Below are 26,867 nucleotides of genomic sequence, written 5' to 3'. Positions count from 1 at the left end.
GGGTATTGGAAAACCTCCCTGGTCTTTGCGGGGTATTGGAAAACCTCCCTGGTCTTTGCGGGGTATTGGAAAACCTCCCTGGTCTTTGTGGTTGTACCCTACAGATAATTGTATGTGTGGGGTACAGAAATGAAGTAGTCGTTCAAAAATCATGTTAAACACTATTATTACACACAGAGTGAGTCCATGCACTTATTATGTGACTTGTTAAGCAGATTTTCACTCTTGAACTTATTTAGGCTTGCCATAACAAAGGGGTTGAATACTTATTAACTCAATACATTTCACCTTTTCATTTTTTATTAATTTGTAAAAAAAAAAAAAAAAAAAAGGAAAAACATAATTCTACTTTGACATTATGGGGTATTGTCTGTCGGCCAGTGACAAAAAAAATCACAATTTTAATCCATTTTAAATTCAGGCTGTTACACAACAAAATGTGGAAAAAATTAAGGGGTGTGAATAATTTCTGAAGGCACTGTATAACAACAATTCGACTTACCTAAGCATTTTGGAGAATGAAGCAATGCTAGTGGAAATGGATTGTATCAGTTAGCTGTGCATTTAAAAGCATGTCAAGGGATTTTTCTCAAGCATACTGCAATTTTATGTAAACATGTTGCAGGTATACTCTAGGACAGGGTGATTCAACTCTTACCCTACGAGGTCCGGAGCCTGCTGGTTTTCTGTTCTGTCTGATAATTAATTGCACCCAGCCGGTGTCCCAGGTCTAAATGCAGTGGAACTGGCTTCAAGGTCCAGAGTTGAGTTTGAAGGCTCTAGAATCTACTGTGAACTTTCACCCCTCTATCTGTCGTTTGTCTCATCCCAGTTGTTTAAGAAGCCCCACCCTCCGAAGCGAGTACGTAGCAAGTCTAACGGGGAGATGGCGGGGGGCGTGCCCGTCTCTCTCTCCTCAACCGCTGACAAGATCTTCTTCCATCACCTGGACAACCTCAGACCCTCACTAGCCCCTGTCAAAGGTAGGCTAGGCTAACACACACACTCTTGTATTACTAGCCCCTGTCAAAGGTAGGCTAACACACACACTCTTGTATTAGCACCCATGTCAGTCTATTGAGTCATTGGGACTATTTAAGCAACAACAGTTGTAGTTATTAACTGTATAGCCCACGGTTTGTCTGATACCGTTTTCCTTTCATATTCCTCCCTTCATCTGTATCATAAAAATTAGCACTAGCAGAAACTGTGTCTCTGTGTATGTGTGGGTGCATGCAAAGTGACTTCTGAAGAATCACAACCATTTTTTTTGTGTGTGTGTTTTTCAGAGCTGAAGGAGCCGGTGGGTCAGATAGTGTGTATTGATAAGGGCGTTCTGGCTGTGGAGCAGAATAAGGTCCTACAACCGCCTGTCTGGAACAAGACCTTTGCCTGGGGGTACGCAGACCTCTCCTGCAGACTGGCCAACTACGAGTCAGACAAGGTATGTTAGATCAGGGTTTCCCAAACGTTCGCTAGCCTGATTGCGTCCAGACTGAGGTGGTCAGCCAGATCTGAACTACAATCCGACCACAAAGCGACTTTTGTGCGTCTAGACCCGTCTTTTCAATGCGATCTTTGTATTCTGATAGCAGAAGTCGCATGTAAGTGTCAAGTGTAGACACGACCTTAGAGGTCCCGTTCCGAAATGGACCCTGGGCTTTCCCAGCCGGGGACACAATATGCACTAATTAATTTGTTAAACATAGGGACCCAGTTGGGTCCAGTCCGAGGGAGGGAAGCTGCAGAAAAGCCAATTGTTTTGGTACTTTATTAGAGAGAGAGAGAGAGAGAGAGAGAGAGAGAGAGAGAGAGAGAGAGAGAGAGAGAGAGAGAGAGAGAGAGAGAGAGAGAGAGAGAGAGAGAGAGAGAGAGAGAGAGAGAGAGAGAGAGAGAGAGAGAGAGAGAGAGAGAGAGAGAGAGAGAGAGAGAGAGAGAGAGAGAGAGAGAGAGAGAGAGAGAGAGAGAGAGAGAGAGAGAGAGAGAGAGAGAGAGAGAGAGAGAGAGAGAGAGAGAGAGAGAGAGAGAGAGAGAGAGAGACCGCAAAAATGGAGGGGGAAAAAAGTAAGGAACTTGTCTGTCGACCTTCCATTAAAGAACATAATTGGTTAAAGAAAATGGTGATAAATAAACAAGTATACCAGTTTCATTTAAAGACGAAAGGATTGACAGCCGTCCCATATATGCAAAATAGTTGGGAAGAGATTTTTGACGTACCGATTCCATGGCATAGTGTTTATGAACTGATACGCAAAACGACGCCGGATTCAAAACTTAGAATTATTCAATTTAAATGATTATACAAAATTCTTGCTACCAATAGAATGTTATTTATATGGGGGATACAATCTTCCCAGCTCTGCAGATGTTGCTGCGAAGAGACAGAATCATTAGATCATTTGTTTTGGTACTGTCCATTTGTAGCTTGTTTTTGGACACAGGTCCAGGAATGGCTAAAGGATTACAATATTTACCTGGAGCTGACCCTGCAGATAGCATTACTGGGTGATCTGAAAAGTCATAGTCAATCGATCAATAATATAATAATACTTTTAGCAAAAATGTTTATTTTCAATTTACAATCTGTAGAAACAATGAGAATAGAAGGGTTCAGAACATTTGTGAAACATCACAGTACAGTTGAAATATATATGGCAAATAGAAATCCATTATGGATGGTGTTAAAAGATAGATGGGAGGTATTGAATGGAGCTGAAGGATGGGACTAATAACAACAACTAATAACAACAAGATAACTAATAATGTAAGCATACTGTGTCCATAATAAGTATATAGGTTATAGGTTGAGAGCTTTTGTGAAAGAGCACAGTTAGAAAGATATGGCATATAGAAGCAAACCGGATGGACATCATGAAAATGATCGGAGAGGTTGAGGGTAGAGGAAGTTCAGGAGTAAAAACAAACAAAATAGAATTATTGTCAAATGGACTGTGTCCATAAAATGTATATAGTATGTATGGGCTGGAAGTAGAGGCCTAAGCGTTGTTGTTCACTAGTTTACTCCAATTAGGGAAGGGGTGGTGGGGTTGGAAAGTAATAAAGGGAAATATATATTTTTAAGGATATGTATGTATGTGTATGTATGTACTCTACCGTTCAAAAGTTTGGGGTCACTTAGAAATGTCCTTGTTTTCGAAAGAAAAGCAATTTTTTTGTCCATTAAAATAACATCAAATTGATCAGAAATACAGTGTATACATTGTTAATGTTGGCCAAAATTCACCCAACTTATTGTCGGAAGCTTGTGGAAGGCTACCCGAAACGTTTGACCCAAGTTAAACAATTTAAAGGCAATGCTACCAAATACTGAGTGTATGTAAACTTCTGACCCGCTGGGAATGTGATGAAAGAAATAAAAGCTGAAATAAATCATTCTCTCTTCTATTATTCTGACGTTTCACATTCTTAAAATAAAGTGGTGATCCTAACTGACCTAAAACAGGGAATTTTTACTAGGATTAAATGTCAGGAATTGTGGAAAAACTGAGTTTAAATGTATTTGGCTAAGGGGTATGTAAACTTCCGACTTCAACTATATATTTGCGAGAAGAAAAAAAAAACATGGGGGATTGGAAGTGATGCAGACAATTACATTGATGGAAGTTACAATCTATCTGCAATATTAAAGCTGATCTACCCCCAAATTTTGTTTTTGTTTTATTACAAAAAATAATAATAATACAAAATACAAATATAAATTGTTGGCTCTCGGTGTACATCCAAGGGCCAGCCATGCTGGCCTGTTCTGAGCAAATTGCAATTTTCCTAAGACCCTCTTTGTGGCACCTGCCAGTAGTCCAGGTGTGACAAAACTAGGGCCTGTGGGACCTGCCTTGTTGATAGTGCTGTTAAGAATGTAGAGCAGCACTTTATTATGGACTGACTTCTCCCCATCTTAGCTACTGTTGTATCAATGTGTTTTGACCATGACAGTTTACAATCCAGGGTTACGTCAAGCAATTTCGTCACCTCAACTTGCTCAATTTCCATATTATTCATTACAATATTTAGTTGAGGTTTAGGGTTTAGTGAATGATTTGTTCCAAATACAATGCTTTTAGTTTTTGAAATATTCAGGACTAACTTATTCCTTTCCACCCATTCTGAAACTAACTGTAGCTCTTAAGTGTGGCAGTCATTTCAGTCGCTGTAGTAGCTGACATGTATAGTGTTGAGTCATCCGCATACATAGACACACTGGCTTTACTCAAGGCCAGTGGCATGTCGTTAGTAAAGATTGAAAAAAGTAAGGGGCCTAGACAGCTGCCCTGGGGAATTCCTGATTCTACCTGGATTATGTTGGAGAAGCTTCCATTAAAGAAACACCCTCTGTGTTCTGTTAGATAGGTTACTCTTTTCCACAATATAGCAGGGGGTCTAAAGCCAAACTGAATTCTAACAAAACGTGTATATAGCTTCTATGCATGAATGCCCGGAGATGCTAAATGTGTTTATGTTAATGAACGATTAATTACCGTGAGACCGGCAGTCATTTGCATGACAGTTACCGGCTGACAAAATGTCATGACAACCGCAGCCCTAGGTCAGATAGCTGCAACCCTTACAGCTGATGTGAGTCTCCAACAAGACAGAACTAACCTTAGCCAATCCCCTTCCCCCTGACTAACCAACCCCTTCCCCCTGACTAACCAATCCCCTGTCTCCTTCCCCCTGACTAACCAATCCCCTGTCTCCTTCCCCCTTACTAACCAATCCCCTGTCTCCTTCCCCCTTACTAACCAATCCCCTGTCTCCTTCCCCCTGACTAACCAATCCCCTGTCTCCTTCCCCCTTACTAACCAATCCCCTGTCTCCTTCCCCCTTACTAACCAATCCCCTGTCTCCTTCCCCCTTACTAACCAATCCCCTGTCTCCTTCCCCCTTACTAACCAATCCCTTGTCTCCTTCCCCCTTACTAACCAATCCCCTGTCTCCTTCCCCCTGACTAACCAATCCCCTGTCTCCTTCCCCCTGACTAACCAATCCCCTGTCTCCTTCCCCCTGACTAACCAATCCCCTGTCTCCTTCCCCCTTACTAACCAATCCCCTGTCTCCTTCCCCCTTACTAACCAATCCCCTGCATCTCCCCTATAGGCGGTGGTGGTGTATGAGTGTCTGTCGGAGTGGGGTCAGATCCTGTGTGCCATCTGCCCCAACCCCAAGCTGGTCATCACCGGGGGAACCAGTACTGCCATCTGTGTCTGGGAGACTGCTACATCCAAGGAGAGGGCCAAGACTCTCACACTCAAACAGGTAACTAGACTCTCACACTCAAACAGGTAACTAGACCCTCACACTCAAACAGGTAACTAGACCCTCACACTCAAACAGGTAACTAGACCCTCACACTGAAACAGGTAACTAGACCCTCAGGTCACCAGACTCTCAGGTCACCAGACTCTCAGGTCACCAGACTCTCAGGTCACCAGACTCTCAGGTCACCAGACTCTCAGGTCACCAGACTCTCAGGTAACCAGACTCTCAGGTAACCAGACTCTCAGGTCACCAGACTCTCAGGTCACCAGACTCTCAGGTCACCAGACTCTCAGGTCACCAGACTCTCAGGTCACCAGACTCTCAGGTCACCAGACTCTCAGGTCACCAGACTCTCAGGTAACCAGACTCTCAGGTAACCAGACTTGAAATATTCAGGACTAACTTATTCCTTTCCACCCATTCTGAAACTAACTGTAGCTCTTAAGTGTGGCAGTCATTTCAGTCGCTGTAGTAGCTGACATGTATAGTGTTGAGTCATCCGCATACATAGACACACTGGCTTTACTCAAGGCCAGTGGCATGTCGTTAGTAAAGATTTTAAAAAGTAAGGGGCCTAGACAACTGCCCTGGGGAATTCCTGATTCTACCTGGATTATGTTGGAGAGGCTTCCATTAAAGAAACACCCTCTGTGTTCTGTTAGACAGGTAACTCTTTATCCACATTATAGCAGGGGGTGTAAAGCCATAACACATAAGTTTTTTCCAGCAGCAGACTATGATCGATAATGTCAAAAGCCGCACTGAAGTCTAACAAAACGTGTATATAGCTTGTATGCGTGAATGCCCGGAGATGCTAAATGTGTTATGTTAATGAACGGTTAATTACCGTGAGACTCTCAGGTCACCAGACTCTCAGGTCACCAGACTCTCAGGTCACCAGACTCTCAGGTCACCAGACTCTCAGAAGAGAGCTAAATATATATACACACTTACTTTGCTTCAATGCTGTCCATCGTTGTCGATGATGACGTTGCTCCCAGTTCTCATAGAGGTCAGTATTATTAGTGTGGGGTTCCGTTATGCCATGACACACAAGACATTACAGAGTGTCCCTGCCTGTGTGTGTCTACCATGTCTGTAACATCTCTGTGTACCCTATGTGTCCTTCCCCTGCCAGGCATTGCTGGGCCATACAGATGCAGTAACCAGCCTGACAGCCTCGTCGGCGTACCACATCTTGGTGTCTGGCTCTAGAGACAGGACCTGCATCATCTGGGACCTTAACAAACTGACCTTCATCACCCAGCTCAGAGGACACAGGGCCCCCGTCTCCGCCCTCTGCATCAACGAACTCACGGTGGGTAGAACACAAACAGATGAACTCTCACACACACACACACACACGCACACACACACACACACACACACACACACACACTCAATGCACACACACACTCACACACACACACACTTATTCATACACACTCTCAATGCACACACACTCACACACACACACACTTATTCATACACACTCTCAAACACACACACACTTATTCATACACACTCTCAATACTCACACACACACACACACACACACTTATTCATACACACTCTCAATGCACACACACACACACACACACATTCACACTAGGCTTGAATAGTGGGAACCGTGTTACCGAGATTTACCTCCCAAACCCACTCCCTTTTCCCGGGATAAATAACTGTGAGAAACGGGTAAATTATAATAAATTATTTATATGAACAGTATGATGTGAAATGGAACTGTTAAATTATATGCAATGTCTAAATCTGGCTTCTCTACGGGCCACGGCCTTCTCTCTGCGCTCTGCACGATCAATCATCAACGCTCAGACAGTCCACCTCAGTATGGAGCGCAGTTCACAATGCATGTATCATCTCATCATGGTAACTTTTTTTTTCTTTCTTGTGAAAGGTAGACCTACATTTGCTGCAGCAGAGCCTATGCTACGGTAATATAAAGACAGAATGCAGCAGAGCCTATGCTACGGTAATATAAAGACTGAATGCAGCATAGCCTATGCTACGGTAATATAAAGACTGAATGCAGCAGAGCCTATGCTACGGTAATATAAAGACTGAATGCAGCATAGCCTATGCTACGGTAATATAAAGACAGAATGCAGCAGAGCCTATGCTACGGTAATATAAAGACTGAATGCAGCATAGCCTATGCTACGGTAATATAAAGACAGAATGCAGCAGAGCTTATGCTACGGTAATATAAAGACTGAATGCAGCATAGCCTATGCTACGGTAATATAAAGACTGAATGCAGCAGAGCCTATGCTACGGTAATATAAAGACTGAATGCAGCAGAGCCTATAATACGGTAATATAAAGACTGAATGCAGCATAGCCTATGCTACGGTATTATAAAGACTGAATGCAGCATAGCCTATGCTACGGTAATATAAAGACTGAATGCAGCATAGCCTATGCTACGGTAATATAAAGACTGAATGCAGCATAGCCTATGCTACGGTAATATAAAGACTGAATGCAGCATAGCCTATGCTACGGTAATATAAAGACTGAATGCAGCAGAGCCTATGCTACGGTAATATAAAGACAGAATGCAGCAGAGCCTATGCTACGGTAATATAAAGACTGAATGCAGCAGAGCCTATGCTACGGTAATATAAAGACTGAATGCAGCATAGCCTATGCTACGGTAATATAAAGACAGAATGCAGCAGAGCCTATGCTACAGTAATATAAAGACAGAATGCAGCAGAGCCTATGCTACGGTAATATAAAGACTGAATGCAGCAGAGCCTATGCTACGGTAATATAAAGACTGAATGCAGCATAGCCTATGCTACGGTAATATAAAGACAGAATGCAGCAGAGCCTATGCTACGGTAATATAAAGACTGAATGCAGCATAGCCTATGCTACGGTAATATAAAGACTGAATGCAGCATAGCCTATGCTACGGTAATATAAAGACTGAATGCAGCATAGCCTATGCTACGGTAATATAAAGACTGAATGCAGCAGAGCCTATGCTACGGTAATATAAAGACTGAATGCAGCATGGCCTATGCTACGGTAATATAAAGACTGAATGCAGCATAGCCTATGCTACTGTAATATAAAGACAATGCGGCAGAGCCTATGCTACGGTAATATAAAGACAGAATGCAGCATAGCCTATGCTACGGTAATATAAAGACAGAATGCAGCAGAGCCTATGCTACGGTAATATAAAGACAGAATGCAGCAGAGCCTATGCTACGGTGATATAAAGACAGAATGCAGCAGAGCCTATGCTACGGTAATATAAAGACTGAATGCAGCAGAGCTTATGCTACGGTAATATAAAGACAGAATGCAGCAGAGCCTATGCTAAGGTAATATAAAGACAGAATGCAGCAGAGCCTATGCTACGGTAATATAAAGACTGAATGCAGCATAGCCTATGCTACGGTAATATAAAGACTGAATGCAGCATAGCCTATGCTACGGTAATATAAAGACTGAATGCAGCATAGCCTATGCTACGGTGATATAAAGACAGAATGCAGCAGAGCCTATGCTACGGTAATATAAAGACTGAATGCAGCAGAGCTTATGCTACGGTAATATAAAGACAGAATGCAGCAGAGCCTATGCTACGGTAATATAAAGACTGAATGCAGCAGAGCTTATGCTACGGTAATATAAAGACAGAATGCAGCAGAGCCTATGCTAAGGTAATATAAAGACAGAATGCAGCATAGCCTATGCTACGGTAATATAAAGACAGAATGCAGCAGAGCCTATGCTACGGTAATATAAAGACAGAATGCAGCAGAGCCTATGCTACGGTAATATAAAGACTGAATGCAGCAGAGCCTATGCTACGGTAATATAAAGACAGAATGCAGCATAGCCTATGCTACGGTAATATAAAGACTGAATGCAGCAGAGCCTATGCTACGGTAATATAAAGACTGAATGCAGCAGAGCCTATGCTACGGTAATAGAAAGACTGAATGCAGCAGAGCCTATGCTACGGTAATATAAAGACTGAATGCAGCATAGCCTATGCTACGGTAATATAAAGACAGAATGCAGCATAGCCTATGCTACGGTAATATAAAGACTGAATGCAGCAGAGCCTATGCTACGGTAATATAAAGACAGAATGCAGCAGAGCCTATGCTACGGTAATATAAAGACAGAATGCAGCATAGCCTATCAGCAGAGCCTATGCTACGGTAATATAAAGACAGAATGCAGCATAGCCTATGCTACGGTAATATAACGACTGAATGCAGCAGAGCCTATGCTACGGTAATATAAAGACTGAATGTGTGTCTAATTTACACCTCTCCATGGCTTTCCGGGATCACCTTATTTTTAAATAATATCGTTGCTTTAAATCCGTGCGCATGCGGAACACTCTTTCACAGTCTCTCGCCATAAATTCCATTCAAATTGCATCCAAAATAGATAGGCCTAATCCTGTTCAAGATTGACATGCAGTACCAGTCAAAAGTTTGGACACACCTACTCATTCCAGGGTTTTTCTTTATTTTTTTTACTATTTTCTACATTGTAGAATAATAGTGAAGACATCAAAACTATGAAATAACACATAGTAACCCAAAAAGTGTTAAACAAATCAAAAATATTCTTCAAAGTAGCCACCCTTTGCCTTCAAAGTAGCCACCCTTTGCCTTTGCACACTCTTGGCATTCCCTCAACCAGCTTGGTCAAATAGCCCTTACACAGCCTGGAGGTGTGTTGGGTCATTGTCCTGTTGAAAAACAAATGATAATCCCACTAAGCCCAAACCAGATGGGATGGCGTATCGCTGTAGAATGCTGTGGTAGCCATGCTGGTTAAGTGTGCCTTGAATTCTAAATTAATCACTGACAGTGTCACCAGCAAAGCACCCCCACACCATAACACCTCCTCCTCCATTCTTCACGGTGGGAACCACACATGCGGAGATCATCTGTTCACCTACTCTGTATCTCACAAAGACACAGCAGTTGGAACCAAAAATCTCAAATTTGGACTCATCAGACCAAAGGACAAATTTCCACCGGTCTAATGTCCATTGCTCGTGTTTCTTGGCCCAAGCAAGTCTCTTCTTATTATTGGTGTCCTTTAATAGCGGTTTCTTTGCAGCAATTCGACCATGAAGGCCTGATTCACAGTCTCCTCTGAACAGTTGATGTTTAAATGTGTCTGTTACTTGAACTCTGTGAAGCATTTATTTGGGCTGCAATTTCTGAGGCTGGTAACTCTAATGAACTTATCCTCTGCAGCAGAGGTAACTCTGGGTCTTCCTTTCCTGTGGCGGTCCTCATGAGAACCAGTTTCATCATAGCGCTTGATGGTTTTTGCGACTGCACTTGATGAAACGTTCAAAGTTCTTGACATTTCCCTGATTGACTGACCTTCATGTCTTAAAGTAATGATGGACTGTCGTTTCTCTTTGCTTATTTGAGCTGTTCTTGCCATAATTTGGACTTGGTCTTTTACCAAATAGGGCTATCTTCTGTATACCCCTCCCCCTACCTTGTCACAACACAACTGATTGGCTTAAACGCATTAAGAAGGAAATAAATTCCACAAATTAACTTTTAACAAGGCACACCTGTTAATTGAAATGCATTCCAGGTGACTACCTCATAAAGCTGGCTGAGAGAATGCCAAGAGTGTGCAAAGCTGTCATCAAGGCTTTATATAGCTAGCTACATCTATGGGCTTTATATAGCTAGCTACATCTATGGGCTTTATATAGCTAGCTACATCTATGGGCTTTATATAGCTAGCTACATCTATGGGCTTTTATATAGCTAGCTACATATATGGGCTTTATATAGCTAGCTACATCTATGGCCTTTATATAGCTAGCTACATCTATGGGCTTTATATAGCTAGCTACATCTATGGGCTTTATATAGCTAGCTACATCTATGGGCTTTTATATAGCTAGCTACATCTATGGGCTTTATATAGCTAGCTACATCTATGGGCTTTTATATAGCTAGCTACATATATGGGCTTTATATAGCTAGCTACATCTATGGGCTTTATATAGCTAGCTACATCTATGGCCTTTATATAGCTAGCTACATCTATGGGCTTTATATAGCTAGCTACATCTATGGCCTTTATATAGCTAGCTACATCTATGGCCTTTATATAGCTAGCTACATCTATGGCCTTTATATAGCTAGCTACATCTATGGGCTTTATATAGCTAGCTACATATATGGCCTTTATATAGCTAGCTACATCTATGGGCTTTATATAGCTAGCTACATATATGGCCTTTATATAGCTAGCCACATATATGGGCTTTATGTAGCTAGCTACATCTATGGGCTTTTATATAGCTAGCTACATCTATGGGCTTTATATAGCTAGCTACATCTATGGGCTTTTATATAGCTAGCTACATTTATGGGCTTTATGTAGCTAGCTACATCTATGGCCTTTATATAGCTAGCTACATATATGGCCTTTATGTAGCTAGCTACATCTATGGGCTTTATGTAGCTAGCTACATCTATGGGCTTTTATATAGCTAGCTACATCTATGGGCTTTATATAGCTAGCTACATATATGGGCTTTTATATAGCTAGCTACATCTATGGGCTTTATATAGCTAGCTACATCTATGGGCTTTATATAACTAGCTACATCTATGGGCTTTATATAGCTACCTACATCTATGGGCTTTATATATCTAGCTACATCTATGGGCTTTATATAGCTAGCTACATCTATGGGCTTTATATAGCTAGCTACATCTATGGGCTTTATATAGCTAGCTACATCTATGGGCTTTATATAGCTAGCTACATCTATGGGCTTTATATAACTAGCTACATCTATGGGCTTTATATAGCTACCTACATCTATGGGCTTTATATATCTAGCTACATCTATGGGCTTTATATAGCTAGCTACATCTATGGGCTTTATATAGCTAGCTACATCTATGGCCTTTATATAGCTAGCTACATCTATGGCCTTTATATAGCTAGCTACATCTATGGGCTTTATATAGCTAGCTACATCTATGGGCTTTATATAGCTAGCTACATCTATGGGCTTTATATAGCTAGCTACATCTATGGGCTTTATATAGCTAGCTACATCTATGGGCTTTATATAGCTAGCTACATCTATGGCCTTTATATAGCTAGCTACATCTATGGCCTTTATATAGCTAGCTACATCTATGGGCTTTATATAGCTAGCTACATCTATGGGCTTTATATAGCTAGCTACATCTATGGCCTTTATATAGCTAGCTACATCTATGGGCTTTATATAGCTAGCTACATCTATGGGCTTTATATAGCTAGCTACATCTATGGCCTTTATATAGCTAGCTACATCTATGGCCTTTATATAGCTAGCTACATCTATGGGCTTTATATAGCTAGCTACATCTATGGGCTTTATATAGCTAGCTACATCTATGGCCTTTATATAGCTAGCTACATCTATGGGCTTTATATAGCTAGCTACATCTATGGGCTTTATATAGCTAGCTACATCTATGGGCTTTATATAGCTAGCTACATCTATGGGCTTTATATAGCTAGCTACATCTATGGGCTTTTATGTTTTTCTGTCATGCGTAATGTGGGGTAGCCTGTCATAGGCTATGTATTGGATAACGGCGCAATCATTTGGGCTTTTTAGGGCTTGGGATCATAAAATGTTTTTAATGTATGACTCAGGTAACATCAGGCTTGAATCATGCTGTTTGAAGCTCTAATCAAATCCAGACATATTGATATGCTTTAGAATGACGCTTCCCGTTTTGGCGGGAAATACCGTTTTACCCGGGAGAACATTTGTAAAATACCGGGAAAATATATAACCCTAATTCACACTCACACACACACTCATTCATATACACACACAATGCAGACACACACTCAAATATACTCACAATGAACGCACACACACATTCATATACACACACAATGCACACACACACACACATATACACACACAATACACACACACACACACATACACACACAATACACACTCATTCATATACACTCACAATGCACACACACACACGCACTCATATACACTCACAATGAACGCACACACACTTTGGATTGCATGTTTCTAAGGTTTTTTTAATGGGATCCTGTGGCCAAATAACGTAACATTAATATGCCAAAAATATCTAGATGTTTAAGATATGGACAAAAAAACTCTCTGGGTATCAACACCAATTGGGATGAGTGGATGATGTCCACATGTCAAAATCCTGACTCTCTGTGTGTGTGTGTGTGTGTGTGTGTGTGTGTGTGTGTGTGTATACAGGGAGACATAGTGTCGGCAGCGGGGACCTACATCCATGTGTGGAGCATCAACGGCAGTCCCATAACCAGCGCCAACACCTTCACAGGCCGCTCCCAACAGATCCTCTGCTGCTGCGTGTCAGAGATGAACGAATGGGACACGCAGAACGTCATCGTCACCGGACACTCCGACGGCGTCGTCAGGGTAGCCACCACTTCCTGTTCCTCTTGCTGCTTCTCCTCCTCCTTCCAACAGCTTGTGTTCTTGGCACGGTTTCAGATTAAGCCCTGGCACTGGAATAAAAAGCTAGCTCGATGAGGAATCTCATTGATCTTTAGTGTCTGGGAAATCGCCCCTGAATGTCCGTCACAAGTATGCACATTTGAGTTTTTATGCTTCAAAATGAATTCCTCATCCAGGATATTAAAGGTCCCACAGTAAGTGAACCATCCTGAACAGTCAACATCAGGTTTCTTCAGGAAATGTGATGATATTTGGATGAAACCAGATCAAAGTATGAAAAATGACAGTTGCTTCTACACTGATAAAGTTTGATCATAAAGTTACTGGTCCCCTCCAATGTCAAATACTTGGGAGGTGGGATTTTTTTAAGGGCATTTTGTGACATCACAATATCCTCTCATTTTAATACACCGATGGTAACATCTTATTCTCTTACCTAATTTAAATAAGTACCGCCTTGTAACCAACATGGCAGAAGGCGTGTTCGCAGAGGGGCGTGGTTTACATAGCTAGGTAGCTAAGTCTACAGCTGCCAAAATGTGACTGCACCAAGTCAGAAAATGTCATTAGAGGCTTCCCCTATTCATTTTAGGCAAAGATACTTATAGCTTTCATCTGTGTCTGGTGTTAGCAAGTCACTGGCTCGCTAGGTCTTCAGCCAGCATGGATCATAAGCCGGGGAAGGGTTGCCCAAAACTCTTGACGCAGTTGTCATGTCTTTACATCAAACGATGCCAAACGGAAGACTCACACAAACTTCTTGACATCATTGATAGTCATCATGATATATGAACATTGTCTGGCAGTCAATATATATAATGAATGATGTCACCCCTGTCCAGTTTACACTGAAATTGTCCAAGATTAAGTAGCTAGCCAGCTAGCTTGATAAACTGGTGCTGACAATTCACAAATAATTTGTGAAACCATGATGTGATGTATGACCAGATTGGATGTTGCATGCAATGTTCAATGTTGTTTGAGTTGATTTGCGGTATCAGCAAATTAGCTTGAGATGATCTCACTGCTCACTGCGTCCATGTTGCTTGACATAGCCGTTTTCAGTCAAGGTGAACTCCCCGCTCACTCAGCCAGCTAATGTAGCTCCCCGCTCACTCAGCCAGCTAATGTAGCTCCCTGCTCACTCAGCCAGCTAATGTAGCTCCCTGCTCACTCAGCCAGCTAATGTAGCTCCCTGCTCACTCAGCCAGCTAATGTAGCTCCCTGCTCACTCAGCCAGCTAATGTAGCTCCCTGCTCACTCAGCCTGCTAATGTAGCTCCCTGCTCACTCAGCCAGCTAATGTAGCTCCCTGCTCACTCAGCCAGCTAATGTAGCTCCCTGCTCACTCAGCCAGCTAATGTAGCTCCCTGCTCACTCAGCCTGCTAATGTAGCTCCCTGCTCACTCAGCCAGCTAATGTAGCTCCCTGCTCACTCAGCCAGCTAATGTAGCTCCCTGCCCACTCACACTTCCTGATAGTTAGACATGAGAGAAAAAGTACATTTTCTCAAATTATGAGCATTTCTAATGGGGAAAACAATTTAGGGGTGATGTTTTGGTCACTCAAAAGGCTATTTTACATGGGAATCAGAATGACTGTTCAGGACCTTTTTAAAGTTTTCTAATGTCATCTTCCTTCCTGTAGTTCTGGAGGATGGAGTTCCTACAAGTCCCAGAAACCCCTGCTCCAGAGCCCATTGAGCCTCCTGATTTACCTGACTGCTGTACTGAGGACAAGCTGGGTAGGTCTCTCAGTGTGTGGGTGTGTAGGTAAGTCTCTGAGAGTGTTGTGGGGGGTCATAATCCCACCTCAGAGAGAACCAGAATGGTGGGTGGTCTGTGTGTTTGAGGGGTTTGGGATCTCTGAATGCACACCATATGTCACCCTATTCACTATACGGTGCAGTAGACCACAGCACTATGTAGCAATAGGGTGTCATTTGGGTCAGATCCTGTGACTATTAGCCAATCAGATCCTGTGTCCTGTGACTATTAGCCAATCAGATCCTGTGGCCTGTCACTATTAGCCAATCAGATCCTGTGGCCTGTCACTATTAGCCAATCAGATCCTGTGTCCTGTCACTATTAGCCAATCAAATCCTGTGTCCTGTGACTATAGCCAATCAGATCCTGTGTCCTGTGACTATAGCCAATCAGATCCTGTGTCCTGTGACTATAGCCAATCAGATCCTGTGTCCTGTGACTATTAGCCAATCAGATCCTGTGTCCTGTGACTATTAGCCAATCAGATCCTGTGTCCTGTCACTATTAGCCAATCAGATCCTGTGTCCTGTGACTATTAGCCAATCAGATCCTGTGTCCTGTCACTATTAGCCAATCAGGTCCTGTGTCCTGTGACTATTAGCCAATCAGATCCTGTGTCCTGTGACTATTAGCCAATCAGATCCTGTGTCCTGTGACTATTAGCCAATCAGATCCTGTGTCCTGTGACTATTAGCCAATCAGATCCTGTGTCCTGTCACTATTAGCCAATCAGGTCCTGTGTCCTGTGACTATAGCCAATCAGATCCTGTGTCCTGTGACTATAGCCAATCAGATCCTGTGTCCTGTGACTATAGCCAATCAAGTTAATGTTCTTCCTCTCTTCCTACTCTAGCAGAGGCACCAGAGACCCACAACGCTGATGACGACAGCAGCGAGTCAGACGGAGACGAGCCCAACCTCAGCACAGAGTCAAAACCCTCCCCTCGCCCCAACGCCACAGCCGGGGGAGGATCAGGCAGCCAACCAGGCAGCACCGTCCACAGACCGAAAGGTGAGTTTACCAGTCAGTCAGTCAGTAAGCCAGTCAGTCAGTAAGCCAGTCAGTCAGTAAGCCAGTCAGTAAGCCAGTCAGTCAGTAAGCCAGTCAGTCAGTAAGCCAGTCAGTAAGCCAGTCAGTCAGTAAGCCAGTCAGTAAGCCAGTCAGTCAGTAAGCCAGTCAGTCAGTAAGCCAGTCAGTAAGTCAGTCAGTCAGTCAGTCAGTCAGTAAGCCAGTCAGTCAGTAAGCCAGTCAGTAAGCCAGTCAGTAAGCCAGTCAGTCAGTAAGCCAGTCAGTCAGTAAGCCAGTCAGTAAGTCAGTCAGTCAGTCAGTCAGTAAGCCAGTCAGTAAGCCAGTCAGTCAGTAAGCCAGTCAGTAAGCCAGTCAGTCAGTAAGCCAGTCAGTAAGTAAGCCAGTCAGTCAGTAAGCCAGTCAGTAAGCCAGTCAGTCAGTAAGCCAGTCAGTCAGTAAGCCGGTCAGTCAGTAAGCCAGTCAGTCAGTAAGCCAGTCAGTCAGTAAGCCAGTCAGTCAGTAAGCCGGTCAGTCAGTAAGCCGGTCAGTCAGTAAGCCGGTCAGTCAGTAAGCCAGTAAGCCAGTCAGCCAGTCAGTCAGTAAGTCAATCAGTAAGCCAGTCAGTCAGTAAGCCAGTGAGTAAGCCAGTCAGTCAGTAAGCCAGTCAGTCAGTAAGCCAGTCAGTAAGTCAGTCAGTCAGTCAGTCAGTAAGCCAGTCAGTCAGTAAGCCAGTCAGTAAGCCAGTCAGTCAGTAAGTCAGTCAGTCAGTCAGTAAGCCAGTCAGCCAGTCAGTCAGTAAGCCAGTCAGTCAGTAAGCCAGTCAGTAAGTCAGTCAGTCAGTCAGTCAGTAAGCCAGTCAGTCAGTAAGCCAGTCAGTAAGTCAGTCAGTCAGTCAGTCAGTAAGCCAGTCAGTCAGTAAGCCAGTCAGTAAGCCAGTCAGTCAGTAAGTCAGTCAGTCAGTCAGTAAGCCAGTCAGTCAGTAAGCCAGTCAGTAAGTCAGTCAGTCAGTCAGTCAGTAAGCCAGTCAGTCAGTAAGCCAGTCAGTAAGCCAGTCAGTCAGTCAGTAAGCCAGTCAGTAAGCCAGTCAGTCAGTAAGCCAGTCAGTCAGTAAGTCAGTCAGTCAGTCAGTAAGCCAGTCAGTCAGTCAGTCAGTCAGTAAGCCAGTCAGTCAGTAAGTCAGTCAGTCAGTCAGTAAGCCAGTCAGCCAGTCAGTCAGTAAGCCAGTCAGTCAGTAAGCCAGTCAGTCAGTCAGTCAGTAAGCCAGTCAGTCAGTAAGCCAGTCAGCCAGTCAGTCAGTAAGCCAGTCAGTCAGTAAGCCAGTCAGTCAGTAAGCCAGTCAGTAAGTCAGTCAGTAAGCCAGTCAGTAAGCCAGTCAGTAAGCCAGTCAGTCAGTAAGCCAGTCAGTAAGCCAGTCAGTCAGTCAGTCAGTCAGTCAGTCAGTAAGCCAGTCAGTCAGTCAGTAAGCCAGTCAGTAAGCCAGTCAGTCAGTCAGTAAGCCAGTCAGTCAGTAAGCCAGTCAGTAAGCCAGTCTGTAAGCCAGTCTGTAAGCCAGTCAGTCAGTCAGTCAGTCTGTAAGCCAGTCTGTAAGCCAGTCAGTCAGTCAGTCAGTCTGTAAGCCAGTCTGTAAGCCAGTCAGTCAGTCAGTCAGTCTGTAAGACAGTCAGCCAGTCAGTAAGCCAGTCAGTAAGCCAGTCAGTAAGCCAGTCTATAAGCCAGTCTGTAAGCCAGTCAGTCAGTCAGTAAGCCAGTCAGTCAGTCAGTAAGCCAGTCAGTCAGTAAGCCAGTCAGTAAGCCAGTCAGTAAGCCAGTCTGTAAGCCAGTCTGTAAGCCAGTCAGTCAGTCAGTAAGCCAGTCAGTCAGCCAGTCAGTCAGTATCTGTATTGCCCCAATTGTTCTTAATTGACTTACCTGTATATAATACAGGCTCAATAAAATCAATAAAAAGAGGTGGAGTGTGTGAGAATGTTTACCATTTGAAGACATCAATTGAATAGTTCCCCAGTCAGCGTCTCAGCCTGCAACAGGGTGGACCTGTCATCAGCAGCACCTCATATGGATCCACCCGTGTGGTCATGTTGAAGAGCGCGACACTGGTTTTTATATACACATTGTAATCTCTTTCTGCAGTTCCTGGGGGGCCGGGGACCACCTGGTTAGCAGACAGCGGGTCAGACGACTCCCGCCGCTGGTCAGACAACCTCAGCCTGGACGAGAAGGACGGCTTTGTGTTCGTCAACTACTCCGAGGGACAGACGGGAAAGACACAGACACCCCCCAAACCAGGGGTCCACCCTCACCCCCAGCCTCACCCTCCCCACCCCATAGCAGGCCATGGGGGGGTGCCCCAGCCCTTACACCCCACCACCATGGAGGCGAGGCCCTATAACCAGCTCAGAGCAGGTACAGACCAGACCACAGCACTACAGCTCACTATACACAACAACAGCATTATGTGTGTTATGCAATGCAGTGTGGATGTTTATGTTCCTGGCTGGCTGGAGTGGGTCCTGTCTGGCTGGAGTGTGTCCTGTCTGGCTGGAGTGTGTCCTGTCTGGCTGGAGTGTGTCCTGTCTGGCTGGAGTGTGTCCTGTCTGGCTGGTGTGTGTCCTGTCTGGCTGGTGTGTGTCCTGTCTGGCTGGTGTGTGTCCTGTCTGGCTAGAGTGTGTCCTGTCTGGCTGGAGTGTGTCCTGTCTGGCTGGAGTGTATCCTGTCTGGCTGGAGTGTGTCCTGTCTGGATGGAGTGTGTCCTGTCTGGCTGGAGTGTGTCCTGTCTGGATGGAGTGTGTCCTGTCTGGCTGGAGTGTGTCCTGTCTGGCTGGAGTGTGTCCTGTCTGGCTGGAGTGTGTCCTGTCTGGCTGGAGTGTGTCCTGTCTGGCTGGTGTGTGTCCTGTCTGGCTGGTGTGTGTCCTGTCTGGCTAGAGTGTGTCCTGTCTGGCTGGTGTGTGTCCTGTCTGGCTAGAGTGTGTCCTGTCTGGCTGGAGTGTGTCCTGTCTGGCTGGAGTGTATCCTGTCTGGCTGGAGTGTGTCCTGTCTGGATGGAGTGTGTCCTGTCTGGCTGGAGTGTGTCCTGTCTGGATGGAGTGTGTCCTGTCTGGCTGGAGTGTGTCCTGTCTGGCTGGAGTGTGTCCTGTCTGGCTGGAGTGTGTCCTGTCTGGCTGGAGTGTGTCCTGTCTGGCTGGTGTGTGTCCTGTCTGGCTGGAGTGTGTCCTGTCTGGATGGAGTGTGTCCTGTCTGGCTGGAGTGTGTCCTGTCTGGATGGAGTGTGTCCTGTCTGGCTGGAGTGTGTCCTGTCTGGCTGGAGTGTGTCCTGTCTGGCTGGAGTGTGTCCTGTCTGGCTGGTGTGTGTCCTGTCTGGCTGGAGTGTATCCTGTCTGGCTGGAGTGTGTCCTGTCTGGATGGAGTGTGTCCTGTCTGGATGGAGTGTGTCCTGTCTGGCTGGAGTGTGTCCTGTCTGGGTGGAGTGTGTCCTGTCTGGCTGGTGTGTGTCCTGTCTGGCTGGAGTGTGTCCTGTCTGGCTGGTGTGTGTGTCCTGTCTGGCTGGAGTGTGTCCTGTCTGGCTGGAGTGTGTCCTGTCTGGCTGGAGTGTGTCCTGTCTGGCTGGTGTGTGTCCTGTCTGGCTGGTGTGTGTCCTGTCTGGCTGGAGTGTGTCCTGTCTGGCTGGAGTGTGTCCTGTCTGGCTGGTGCATTGTTCAAGCGTGTGTGTGTGTGTGTGTGTGTGTGTGTGTGTGTGTGTGTGTGTGTGTGTGTGTGTGTAGGCTACAGATGGGAACGCCAGCTGGTATTCCGGAGCAAACTGACCATGCATACTGCATTCAACCGGAAGGACAACGCTCAGCCAGCCGAGATCACATCCCTCGCCATCTCCAAGTAGGTGGACTGTGTGTGTGACCTCAACATGGAGCTTGTCTTGAGAAAGGTGCCTGACAGTAATTAAAAAGGAGGATGGAGGGATTGGGAATTTGAAGGACCATAAATGTAACTTTAGGTGTTGGTTATAGATAGCAATCACTCATCCTCCCCCTCCTCCATCCCTTCCACCCCCTCCCCTCCTCCTCCACCCCTTCCTCCCCCAGGGACCACAGTAAGATCCTGGTGGGTGACGGTCGTGGCAGGGTGTTCAGCTGGTCAGTGAGTGACCAGCCTGGTCGTTCTGCTGCTGACCACTGGGTGAAGGACGAGGTGGTGGACTGCTGTTCGGGATGTACCGTGCGCTTCTCCCTCGCGGAGAGACGCCACCACTGCAGGAACTGTGGTCAGCTCTTCTGTCAGAAGTACGTCCTGGCCTGCATGTTAGGGTTGAAGGTGTACCAATGGAGAATCAACAGAATAATAACAACAATTTTAAAACATTGAATCTTCAACCGTCAGATGCGTTGTACCGTCATCATCATCATCAGCCTTTAGCTTGCAGCGTCAGTCACTATTATGGCCTTTCACAGAAAAACGCAGAATGGTTAATGCTGAATGAATATGAAATGGTTAACCCAAAATTAACACGCCGTAATAGAACACATTTTAATATTATAAAGTCCCTAAAAATAACCCCAAGGACCTTTACCGGTGCATTATGCCTGTCTCTCTCTCTCTCCATCTCTTCTCTCTATCCCAGGTGTAGTCGTTTCCAGTCTGAGATCAAGCGTCTGAAGATCTCGTCCCCGGTGAGGGTCTGTCAGAACTGTTACTGCAACCTGCAGCACGAACGCGGCGCTGAGGACGGATGCAGAAACTAACCAAGGTCCCTGGTCCCACATCACTACAGCAGGGAGCCCGTGTTGTACACCCACCCCCCCTCCCTCGCTCACCCCTGCCTCTCTAAAATACTACCCCACCCATCTCTTACACCCACCCTACACACACACACACATACACACGTGTCCAGTAATCACAGGTAACACACTGAATGACGTAGGTTAAAAGGGATCACCGATTGAAGTGCCAATTGTTTCCGTAACTGTGGTGGTTGGTTCAGTATGACAAAGACTAGGGGGGACGGATGGGTAGGAAAAAGCCTATGAAATAGAGAGTGTGAGGAGGGTTCATTAACAATCTCATTTCTGCTTTCTTTCCCAGTCCCAAAATAAACCTCTGGCATCACGCCATCCTCCGTGTATCACCTAGTAATTTAGATCTTAGAGACGACACTAAAGGGTGGGAAGCCACCTTCCGCTCAAACCCTGAGATAAAACTTGTTTATATTGTAAATACTTACATTGGCCTTTTTAACTAGAGCAGGAAAAAACTAAGAAAAAACTAGTTATAATGGTTGTTGGACAGAAAACAGTCATTGCCTGCGACTAATCACTCTTGACTCCAAAACGATTGTGTAACGTGTCAATAATGTCACTAGTCACGGAAGCCCAGAGGGAAATATAACTGCTGCGTCCCATTTCCCTTTATATAGTGCACTACTTTTGACCAGAGCCCTTCCCACAGGGAATATGGTGCCATTTGGGACACAGTCAATGATAATGATGGGGGACTATGAATGTTGTTATAATAATAATAATAATAATAATAATAATAATAAATGTTTGGTGTGGGTTGACATTACTAGCATGTCTAGTTATGCAATTTACTTCTTAATTTGTTTTAATTTTATGTGATTTGATTTGTGAGTGGCCCACAGTATCAAGCCATTGCCATCAAAGTGAGATTGTGTATTTATTTTTGCGAAATTGCTTTGATATCTCCATGTGCGTAATGCCTCTGAAGTATGTATGAACTAGCGTGTCTTCCGTTTGTCACAGTTTAGGTCACAGAATATTACGTTTGTTGCTGCTTGTCAAGACTGGAGAAAAGACTGGAGAAAAGATCATTTCAGTTTCTAGACATTCCTTGCTTTTTACTTGCTACCTCAGCTGATGCTGTGAGAGATGCTGATGTTAGTAGTGTGTTTCCTGGAGGGAAATAATCCTAGGTTTATCATCTGAAATAGAATTATGAATATAGTATATCAAGTGGGCTCCATAATTATTGGCACTCTTTATAAAGATGAGCAAAAGATTGTATAAAATAAATAATTCAAATTCTGAACTATATTTTATGCAACAACAAAAAAAAGGGAAATTATATTATTTTATATTAATACAATTGCTCAGAGAAAGAGATTTTGTTAAATAAGTTTATTTTTTCTCACCAAGGTGGGCGTCGGAATTGACACCCCTAAAGATTCTTATAAATATAGTCAAAGGTTTGGTATTTGGTCCCATATTCCTAGCACGCAATGACTATATCAAGCTTGTGACTCTACAAACTTGTTGGATGCATTTGCAGTTCGTTTTGGTTGTGTTTCAGATTATTTTGTGACCAAAATAAATTAATATTAAATAATGTGTTGTGTCATTTTGGAGTCACTTTTATTGGAAATAAGAATACGATATGTTTCTAAACACTTAAACATTTATGTGGATGCTACTACGATTACGGATAATCCTGAATGAATTGTGAATAATAATGATGAGTGAGAAAGTTACAGAGGGTCAAAGGTCATACCCAAAGACCTCCCTTGTAATTGGTAAAGGTGAGAGGTTGGCTTGGGGCTATGACCTTTGACCCTCTTTCATTATTCACGATTCATTCAGGACTATCCGTAACCATGGTAGCATCCACATTAATGTTGTAAGTGTTTAGAAACATATTAATATTCTTATTTCCAATAAAACTCAAAGAAATGATAAAATACAGTATTTGCCATTCATTTCTGTTGTTGACTCCAATGCTTCCCACAGTTGTGTCAAGTTGGCTGGATGTCCTTTTGGGTGGTGGACCGTTCTTGATACACACGGGAAACTGTTGAGTGTGAAAAACCCAGCAGCGTTGCAGTTCTTGACACAAACCAGTGCGCCTGGCAACTACTACCATACCCCGTTCAAAAGGAATTTAATTATTTTGTCTTACCCATTCACCCTCTGAATGGCACACGTACACAATCCATGTCTCAATTGTCTCAAGGCTTAACAATAATTATTTAACCTGTCTCCTCCCCTTCATCTACACTGATTGAAGTGGATTTAACAAGTGACATCAATAAGGGATCATAGCTTTCACCTGGATTCACCTGGTCAGTCTGTCATGGAATGAGCAGGTGTTCTTAATGTTTTGTACGCTCAGATCCAGTTAACCAGCGAGACCTATCTAGTAGCAGCAGTAGAAACCCTTCCTTCATTTTTATCACATCATTATATTTTTGTAGTATTATTACAAACTATCCTTCTCCATGTCTCTTCAGTAGCTGTAAGCACCTTCTAGTTCATTTCACAGTATTGTTCCTTACGGAGAGAATATGTGGCTTGTTTGTCTGTTAGATGCCGATTTGATGTAGAGTTTGTAAATAATCTATTGTGATGATTGATGAGCGTCCTTTTTCCCCCTATCTCAAACTGGCGGCCCGCGGGCCAAATGTGGCTCACAAGCCGACTTTAATGCGGTCTCCGGTTGTGTTAATGAATGTGTCTTCTGAAGTCGCGGATCTCTAGGAGAGGTATATCTCTAGCTCCGGTAGAATGTGTGTAATAGTGAGAGATGTTCTGAGATGTTTGCGAGTGTTTCACACAGAAATAGAATCTCACCCATGATGCCATATTTGACTTGAATGGGGAGGCCTGTTCTATAGATTGTATTTCTATGGTTTCACATCTACTAAGATGAAAGCAAGGTTACTGGAGTGGCTGTAGATCTGTTGTACAGTTGTTACTAGAACATTTGGGGATACAAGGATCACCTCAATATATACATACAAGGGGGAGAACAAGTATTTGATACACTGCTGACTTTGCAGGTTTTCCTACTTACAAAGCATGTAGAGGTCTGTAATTTTTATCATAGGTACACTTCAACTGTGAGAGACAGAATCTAAAACAAAAATCCAGAAAATCACATTGTATGATTTTTAAGTAATTAATTGCATTTTATTGCATGACATAAGTATTTGATCACCTACCAACCAGTAATAATTCCGGCTCTCACAGACCTGTTAGTTTTTCTTTAAGAAGCCCTCCTGTTCTCCACTCATTACCTGTATTAACTGCACCTGTTTGAACTTGTTACCTGTATAAAAGACACCTGTCCACACACTCAATCAAACAGACTCCAACCTCTTTCCACAATGGCCAAGACCAGAGAGCTGTGTAAGGACATCAGGGATAAAATTGTAGACCTGCACAAGGCTGGGATGGGTTACAGGACAATAGGCAAGCAGCTTGGTGAGAAGGCAACAACTGTTGGCGCAATTATTAGAAAATGGAAGATGTTCAAAATGACCGTCAATCACCCTCGGTCTGGGGCTCCATGCAAGATCTCACCTCGTGGGGCATCAATGATCATGAGGAAGGTGAGGGATCAGCCCAGAACTACACGGCAGGACCTGGTCAATGACCTGAAGAGAGCTGGGACCACAGTCTCAAAGAAAACCATTAGTAACACACTACGCCGTCATGGATTAAAATCCTGCAGCGCACGCAAGGTCCCCCTGCTCAAGCCAGCGCATGTCCAGGCCCGTCTGAAGTTTGCCAATGACCATCTGGATGATCCAGAGGAGGAATTGGAGAAGGTCATGTGGTCTGATGAGACAAAAATAGAGCTTTTTGGTCTAAACTCCACTCGCTGTGTTTGGAGGAAGAAGAAGGATGAGTACAACCTCAAGAACACCATCCCAACCGTGAAGCATGGAGGTGGAAACATTCTTCTTTGGGGATGCTTTTCTGCAAAGGGGACAGGACGACTGCACCGTATTGAGGGGAGGATGGATGGGGCCATGTATCGCAAGATCTTGGCCAACAACCTCCTTCCCTCAGTAAGAGGATTGAAGATGGGTCGTGGCTGGGTCTTCCAGCATGACAACGACCCGAAACACACAGCCAGGGCAACTAAGGAGTGGCTCCGTAAGAAGCATATCAAGGTCCTGGAGTGGCCTAGCCAGTCTCCAGACCTGAACCCAATAGAAAATCTTTGGAGGGAGCTGAAAGTCCGTATTGCCCAGCGACAGCCCCGAAACCTGAAGGATCTGGAGAAGGTCTGTATGGAGGAGTGGGCCAAAATCCCTGCTGCAGTGTGTGCAAACCTGGTCAAGACCTACAGGAAATGTATGATCTCTGTAATTGCAAACAAAGGTTTCTGTAACAAATGGATTTTTGGATTTTTGTTTTAGATTCCGTCTCTCACAGTTGAAGTGTACCTATGATAAAAATTACAGACCTCTACATGCTTTGTAAGTAGGAAAACCTGCAAAATCGGCAGTGTATCAAATACTTGTTCTCCCCACTGTATATGAGAGAGAGAGAGAGAGAGAGAGAGAGAGAGAGAGAGAGAGAGAGAGAGAGAGAGAGAGAGAGAGAGAGAGAGAGAGAGAGAGAGAGAATTTGTTGATCACCTCGATAGATAGATACTGAACAAAAATATAAATGCAACAATTTCATTGATTTTACTGAGTTACAGTTCATATGCGGAAATCAGTCAATTGAAATAAATTCATTAGGCCCTAATCTATGGATCTCACATGACTGGGAATACAGATACGCATCTGTTGGTCACAGTTACCTTACAAAAAATGGGCCTCACAATGGGCCTCAGGATCTCGTCACGGTATTTATGTGCATTAAAATTGACATTGATAAAATGCAAAGTTCGTTGTCCGTAGCTTATGCCTGCCCATACCATAACCCCACCTCCACCATGGGGCACTCTGTTTATAACGTTGACATCAGCAAACCGCTCGCCAACACGACACCATGCACGTGGTCTGCGGTTGTGAGGCCGGTTGGACGTACTGCCAAATTCTCTAAAATGAGGTTGGAGGCGGCTTATGGTAGAGAAATTAACATTCAATTCTCTGGCAACAGCTCTGGTGGACGTTCCTGCAGTCAGCATGCCAATTGCACGCTCCCTCAACTTGAGACATCTGTGGCATTGTGTTGTGTGACAAAACAGCACATTTAGAGTGGCCTTTTATTGTCCCCAGCACAAGGTGCACCTGTGTAACGATCATGTTGTTTAATGAGCTACTTGATATGACACACCTGTCAGGTGGATGGATTATCTTGGCAAAGGAGAAATGCTCACTAACAGGGATGTAAACTAATTTGTGCCCAACATTTTAGAGAAATAATATTTTTGTACGTATGGAAAATGTATGGGATCTTTTATTTCATCTCATGAAACATGGGACCAACACTTTACATGTTGCGTTTATATTTTTGTTCATACTATTATATTATACTGACCAAGGATGATCTCCGTAGTTTATTGTAGCATGAAAACCGTTGGTCACAAGAAAATAGATAGTTTTTGCTCGT

The 26,867-nt window shown here is 44.0% G+C and overlaps 1 protein-coding gene across 1 annotated transcript in view; it reads left to right on the top strand.

Annotated features, from left to right (window-relative positions):
• LOC121584483 (WD repeat and FYVE domain-containing protein 3-like) overlaps positions 1–21,368 on the top strand; it is a 267,617-nt gene extending 246,249 nt beyond the window's left edge. The window contains exons 59-69 of the mRNA XM_045225961.1: positions 833–983; positions 1,290–1,444; positions 5,116–5,274; positions 6,416–6,595; positions 13,583–13,765; positions 15,451–15,547; positions 16,423–16,581; positions 18,706–18,978; positions 20,334–20,445; positions 20,652–20,849; positions 21,188–21,368. Coding sequence (XP_045081896.1) covers positions 833–983; positions 1,290–1,444; positions 5,116–5,274; positions 6,416–6,595; positions 13,583–13,765; positions 15,451–15,547; positions 16,423–16,581; positions 18,706–18,978; positions 20,334–20,445; positions 20,652–20,849; positions 21,188–21,308 — 1,788 coding nt within the window. The 3' untranslated portion in view covers positions 21,309–21,368. The remainder of the gene's footprint in view (positions 1–832; positions 984–1,289; positions 1,445–5,115; positions 5,275–6,415; positions 6,596–13,582; positions 13,766–15,450; positions 15,548–16,422; positions 16,582–18,705; positions 18,979–20,333; positions 20,446–20,651; positions 20,850–21,187) is intronic.
• The last annotated feature ends 5,499 nt before the right edge of the window (positions 21,369–26,867 follow it).

Source organism: Coregonus clupeaformis, chromosome 16 (genome assembly GCF_020615455.1).
Source record: "Coregonus clupeaformis isolate EN_2021a chromosome 16, ASM2061545v1, whole genome shotgun sequence".
In the NCBI taxonomy this organism is placed as follows: domain Eukaryota; kingdom Metazoa; phylum Chordata; class Actinopteri; order Salmoniformes; family Salmonidae; genus Coregonus; species Coregonus clupeaformis.
The sequence above is the reverse complement of the archived record's forward strand: the minus strand, read 5'-3'. Positions and strand labels throughout refer to the sequence as shown.